Here is a 6,841-nt window from a genome sequence, read left to right as displayed (position 1 = left end):
ATTCATCACTGTCTCCCATATCTGATTCATCTTCACTCTAAACTGCCTCCTGTCTCTGTAAATAGTGCCATTAACATCTAAGTTACCCAGGCTTGAAAAGTGGATGAAAAATGGACTCAATCCTTACTCATACATCCAGTCACTGAATCTTGAGTCTTCCTCTGAAATGGCTTCAGCATCCACTCCTTCCTTATTCCTCTGGCCATCATCTGAAACCAGTTCTCATGATTTTAAGTCTAGATTCCCATACCAGTCTCCTAGGTAGCACAGCTAATTAATGTCACTTCAGTTCAGGCAGAGAGCTTTTGGGGTAAGTCTAGGTCAGACTCCCAAGTCCACTACTCATTCACTGTGACCTTGGAAAACCTATCTAAACCTGTTTCATTTGTAAAATGGGGAATAACACCACTTTCCTCTGAGGAGCTATTCCAAGAATGAGACATTCTTTTACCCTGTTTTACAACAGGGTAACACTCTTCGTCACTTAAAAGAATTACGCTTTGAGAACACAAAATAAAGCTTTTTTAAAAAGCCATTCAGAAATAGGAAGGTTTGGGAAATGATTGGCATTTGCCAATGAAGAAAATGTTGTACCTCAAACATCTGAAGATAGCAATCTGTTTTTCCTTTCCCCGCAGCTACCCTTATTGGAAACATAAGGGAATAGAAAGTAAAAATAGGCAATGTTTGCCTGTTTTTATAGTTTTTAGCCTTACCACTTTACAGTTTGGGGACGGAATGCCTTTGGCTCAGTAGACTCTACTGGCTTTGGGGAGCTCAGAAAGGCCATAATCGGGCCTACAGGAAGAGGAAAAAGAGCTGACCTCTAAGGGCAGACCTTAGGTACAAGTGGCTTTTTAAAAAAAGTGACAACACTTTTGAACTAAAAATGGAAAATGTAGTCTGACAAAGAATATTTGTGCAACTTTACAGTGCAAGTAAAATCACATGAAAAGCTTGGATAGCCATATGCAGGTGTTTCTGGAACATGTCAGATTATGTACGTGTGTGTGTGTGTATAATTTTTTTTGGAGACAGAGTCTTGCTTTGTTACCCAGGCTGAAGTGTAGTGGCACAATCTCAGATCACCAAAATCTCTGCCTCCCAGGTTCAAGCGATTCTCCTGCCTCGGTATCCCAAGTAGCTGGGACTACAGGCGCCCTGCCATCACACCCAGCTAATTTATGTATTTTTGCTAGAGATGGGATTTCACCATGTTAGCCGGGCTGGTCTCCAACTCCTGACTTCAGGTGATCCGCTCGCCTCGGCCTCCCAAAGTGCTGGGATTATAGGCGTGAGCCTCCGCGCCCAGCCCATGTCAGATATATTTAAAACTAAGAAAGCCTGGAAAAATCTCTGCCAAAGATCTCCAAATCAGTTAACCCCGTTCCACAGGGTCAGAAGGGCAGAGTGTCTTAGTGCAGATGCCTGCATAAAGATAAAATATTTCATGTTCTTGGAAAATATGGCTAGACCACTCTTCTCATACCATCCAGCTGCAGTATAAATTAGCATACCCATGTGGAAAAGTGATATGAATCAACAACTACAAAAGTGTTCATATACCCTTGACCAGAAATTCCACTTCCAGTATTTATCCTAAGAAAATAATTTATGCACAAAGACATTCACCGTGGCATTATGAGATACAATCTAAACTGTTCAAAATAAGGAAAGGTTTTATGAATCATGGTACATCCATAACAATGGAGTACCATAAAATTAATAATAGTTGACACAGTTTTTAATGACATGGAATAATGCTTGTAGATTGAGGGGGAAAACCCAAAGATACAAATTACACTGAGAATGATGAAACTATGTACAAATATACAGAAGTAGCAAAGACACTGGCAAGGAATATGCAAAAATATCAAGTGTTTTTTTTCTGGTGACAGAATTATAGGCAATTGTTATACTTTTCTGTATTGTCTAAATTTTCCACAATAAGCATGTACTACTTACATAAACAGAAAAAACAAACATTATTCAACCAGGCAAGCATTAACGAATGGACACTGTATACAGCTTTATTTCTTTTAGGAATTGCAGGTTCCTAACAAAGTGGGGGTGAGGGGGTGTTACAAACCAGTCACTTGGCAGGAACATTAGACTCCAAAAGCAGAGAAATGCTTAATTTTCTTCTACCTGTTTCACCACATTCATGCAGAATTGTAGTAAAAATGATGGTGAATCAGGTTGAATCATCAATCTAAATGACAACTTAAAGCTCCCAAATCACATGAAGCCAGGACCACTAAATCTAATGTCAGACGTGTTTAAATGGTGCACTGCTCTACATTTTTCTATGATGAAAAGAGCTAGAAAATAATGGTAATGTCATTATGACATTCCATAAAAATGGAGAAAATCTTGCAGGAAAAATTAAGAAAATAAAAATGTTTACTAAATAAAGAATGGTCTGGCTAAGGGCTTTTTTTTTTTTTTTTTTAAAACCAACTGAAGGCCAGAGAAATGAAAGGCATACCTATGAATTAAATTAATGTTTTAAAAAAATTGACTTTACCTAAAATACAAACAAATGTCAACTAATGAATACTTTATTGGCAGAAAAAAAAGACAACTTGGTTGGAAATGGTGAGTGTCTTGGACTGGTCTGAAGGAAGAACATCTGAAAGGTCTGAATGTCAAAGTCAGAACAGTCTCTGGTCAATCCTACTTTGCTTAAAATCCAACATTTTACCTTTCTTCAAATTCCTCAAGACTAAGGAAAACTTGGTTTTATACCAAGAATTATGAATCAACCTATCCTCGCTATCCCTTACATCATATTTTCATTCTAGCTTTTCTGAAACACATTACCAGATAAATGCCATATAACCTAAATTCACCTCAATGCTTTCGTTTTGCCTTTACAATTATCTAAGAACAGATGCCAAGTTTTTATAACTTCAGGCTAGAAAATCCTGAAGTGGCTCACCTAATGGTCAGAAAGTGAGTGAGTGAAAACAGACCTCAGGCACAAAGCTATTTTCAGCACCAATTACACTGTGGGGGATTACCAGAGCAAGAAAAGCCCTTCATAGTTCTCTGTGAAGAAAGATAAAAACATTTTATTTTGGCCGGGCACGGTGGCTCATGCCTGTAAATCCCAGCAGTTTGGGAGGCCAAGGCAGGCGGACCACCTGAGGTCGGGAGTTCGAGACCAGCCTGACCAAAATGGAGAAACCTCGTCTCTACTAAAAATACAAAATTAGCTGGGCGTGGTGGTTCATGCCTGTAATCCCAGCTACTTGGGAGGCTGAGGCAGGAGAATCGCTTGAACCCTGGAGGCGGAGGTTGCGATGAGCCAAGATTGCACCATTATACTCCATCCTGGGCAACAAGAGCAAGATTCAGCCTCAAAAAAAAAAAAATAATAATAATAATATTTGATTTTAGGAGACTGACAATTACAGTTCATTTCCTAAGATAATCTAGGTGACAGCTAAGACAACCTCTCTGAAAATCCCTTGTATCTGGTTAAGCAGAAATTGGCATAGCAAAATAAACTACTAGAAAGTTAGGGTCTGGATAAGAAACAACGACCATATTAAAGTCTGATGGCTCAGTAATCATGATGCTGCCATAAGGCCAAAATCATAAAGTACTAATGCTCAAAGACAGATACACAATGCAAGCCCCAACTTCAAGATGATAAACTTCAAAGTGTATTTTTTAAAATGCAAGTTGCCTGTATGAAATAAATTAAAAATTTATATGTAATTTCAGTGTAAAACACCAAACTGAACATTGAAACTGTCCACAGAAAACAGAAAAAAAAAATCACAATTACAAAAGCATAGAGGTATCAGTTATAAGAACCAAGTAAATAAACTAATTTCTACTAATATTTTCATTTACTTTATAAAACTTTGTTGATTAAATTGGGGAGTCTCTGACAATCTAAAGGGTAACAAAATAACAAATATACATCATTTCTTTTTAATTATGCCACACAAATCAAGTTAAATTTTCTCTGATTACAGAGTCAATAAAAATTGCATCTGTATTTAGAGCAGCAACATAAAACTTCATGAGAAAGAAATATTATATCTGGACCAAAAAACTACAACATGGTTTGGAAATCTAATGACTAAGAAGATAAAACTGGCAACTATGTGCAACTACTGCTCGTAGATTCGGGTTTTTTCCCCCCACATCTTTAAAATAAGCAGCCCCCACAAAGGGATAATCCCTTGAATAAGGAGATGATGTAGCCAAAGAAGGGATGATATGGGAAACCACATGAAATTAAATCAACATAAAAAGAATACACAAAGGCCATGGAAACTTGAGAAAGTTAAAACAAAACAAAAACAAAACAAAACAAAAAAAACAAAACCCAAGCAAGTACAAGTAAGCTCCTTGGAGCTGCACCAACTCTTAAGTAGTACGTCCCTATTCTAACTGAAATTGATGAGTCCTCACCTGGGCACTTCAGTTTGAGAAATCAATTGGTTGGACTGGCCATTAAAATAAGGACTTCATTTTTAATGTAAACCTTAGAGAGAGAAAGCTAAACAGAAAAGTACTAAATCCTTGTGAACTCAAAAATGATTCAGGAAGTCAAATGAAGCAAACTATAAAACTTGGATGAAAATGTTTCTCTAAGAGTAAAACCCAGTTTTCTGTGTGATTTAAAATCAAACCAACATACTACAGAAGAAAATTTTCAAAGTGCACCCAATATAACCTCAGAGATACCCTGGAGTGTTTGGGGTAGCATGGATTGAGACAGGAAGTGGGTTCAGGCTTATCTTCCCCAACCCTTCTTCACTTTAATTCAAACATTTGTAATTCTCTTTTGTCTTTTGTAGTTTCAGGTAAGATTTTGTTTTTAAAAAATGAAAAAAAAAAAATCTAATGCTGTCCCTTTTTCTAAGTTTGAAAATCACTGCTGAGACGGAAATTACATTGGTGAGAAATATGATCATCATAAATCTAAAACACATTTTCTATGTCAGTGCTACCAAAATACAAAGTTTCATCAAGTATTTCACTACTATTCTGTAAAATAAATGAGAAAATTAAGTTCTTGGGAAGAAATTAAATTTTGTTATTCCCACCTCCCAAAATTTGCTCTTCTGCTGGCTCCAAGATATCAATATTTGATAGTGTGAACAAATTTCTAACAAACATTTCAGTCACACCGTACCCCAAAGACATTTCATTCAATGGCTGCATAGGGTTTCTTTTTTGAGAAGGCAAGCCTCAAATTTATAGAAAACTCTAGAATGAAGAATGTACAATTACTAAAAACATAATAACACACATTATGTCAAGGGCAGAATCTGCATAGTGCTCTTAAACATAATCACCAATGAAGAGTAGCCAAATCCCAGAACTTCACACAGCATTCATTAGCAAACAACGTCAAAGTGTAAATGATAAGCAGGAAAAAAGCCAAGTAACACAAATGCCGTTTTTCTTTGATGGGATCATGAAGAAAAGTGGAACTGCAGGACGAAAAGTGGAATCCAAGCTTTGGCCACGTACTGAAACTTCATTACTTCAATGAAACAGAACAAATCTCCATGGAAAGGACTCATTCAGTAAACATTAATTTCTTTCCATATATTTTTTTTCCTTCACGTAGGTTAAACAGAAGTTGCTGTCATTCTAGAATCACTGATTATAATTTTTTTTAATTAGAAAAAAGGTTACTTGAATATTTACATAATTTTATTGCTCTTTAACAAAAACTTTTTTCATTGATTTGTAGACTCCATCCATTAACGTATGAAAGTGAAATCCATCTCTCAGGAAGATACAGTTATGGCTGAATGTATCTGATGCTGAGAGTACAGCATAATTAAGAAAAATCCTTGCATGTCATTTGGTTCTTGTTGCAGTCTTCTGTGTTCACCTCTCAGAAAGCAAAAGAATCCATTTGACTTTCAATAAATACCAAACTGTTAAAAAAAAAAAAAAGTTTCCACAGACTAGAGATCCAAGAAAAAGCAGTTCTGATGAATGATTCCCAGAATCAAGTGAGTCCTCCTTTAGTCCAATGAGATGATGTCAGGAATGTTACTTCCACTGCTGGTTATGACCCCTGTCTCACTCCTGCTGCTGGATGAACTAACGTGAGTACTGCTTTCATGGGAGCTGGTGGTGGTGACAGACGTACTGCTTGCTGTTAAGGGTGAGGTGAGACTATCCAAAAACATAGGAGGACAGTACTGCTTGAAACAAACAATGATGCCAATGAGGAAGAGGCTACTTGATTTTAAATAAAGAGACTACAAATTATTAGATATGCACAAGCAATATTCACATATTTAAATCCCGCTGGGATTTAAAAATTGCTCAAAACTTCACATCTTTGGGTGGAAGGTGGCATGAATTCAGCTATTTTACATTATTTAGAGAATGCAGCATATATTCCTGATTCTCTCTAAACTTGAGGAACTTGTTTGCTGACCGCATACAAAGGTAAAAGTATAATGTCAACAATAACTGAAGTCATTTAATACTAAATATTGGCCCTCCAATGACAACTCATACTTAATCTCAAAAAGAATTTGTTACCTAACTGTATTTAGATGGGTGTCAATTTTGAAAGAACTGTTGAGCTTACACCGGCATTTTTGCTTAATAACATTTAAAAAAGTATTTGTTAGCCTTTCCTGGGTGAATTAAGTATCAAACAGACCCTTTACGAAGGTTAAGGCTGACCAGCTGAATGATGGCGTTGGACTCCTTTGTACATAAACATAAAATACCTGTGTCATCAGAATTACAACATTCATTCTACAACACAGACTACTAGATGGTAGCTAACTATCACAGGATCCTCAGGACAGAAAATTATCTCAGATAATCACAAAGTTTTGCA

General features: G+C 36.5%; 1 protein-coding gene across 6 annotated transcripts in view; it reads right to left on the bottom strand.

Annotated features, from left to right (window-relative positions):
- Positions 1-2,453: 2,453 nt before the first annotated feature.
- The window catches only part of PIAS2 (protein inhibitor of activated STAT 2), a 104,828-nt gene continuing 100,440 nt past the window's right edge, over positions 2,454-6,841 (bottom strand). For 5 of the 6 annotated variants that reach the window (XM_033177814.1, XM_033177818.1, XM_033177817.1 and 2 more), the window contains one exon: positions 2,454-6,188. In XM_033177814.1, coding sequence (XP_033033705.1) covers positions 6,006-6,188 — 183 coding nt within the window. In that variant the 3' untranslated portion in view covers positions 2,454-6,005. The remainder of the gene's footprint in view (positions 6,189-6,841) is intronic. The other variant, XM_033177815.1, reaches the window with a different exon arrangement.

The sequence above is a fragment of the Trachypithecus francoisi genome, unplaced genomic scaffold (assembly GCF_009764315.1).
Source record: "Trachypithecus francoisi isolate TF-2019V2 unplaced genomic scaffold, Tfra_2.0 Lachesis_group19, whole genome shotgun sequence".
In the NCBI taxonomy this organism is placed as follows: domain Eukaryota; kingdom Metazoa; phylum Chordata; class Mammalia; order Primates; family Cercopithecidae; genus Trachypithecus; species Trachypithecus francoisi.
Note: the sequence above shows the minus strand (reverse complement) of the source record. Positions and strands in the feature narration are given on the sequence as shown.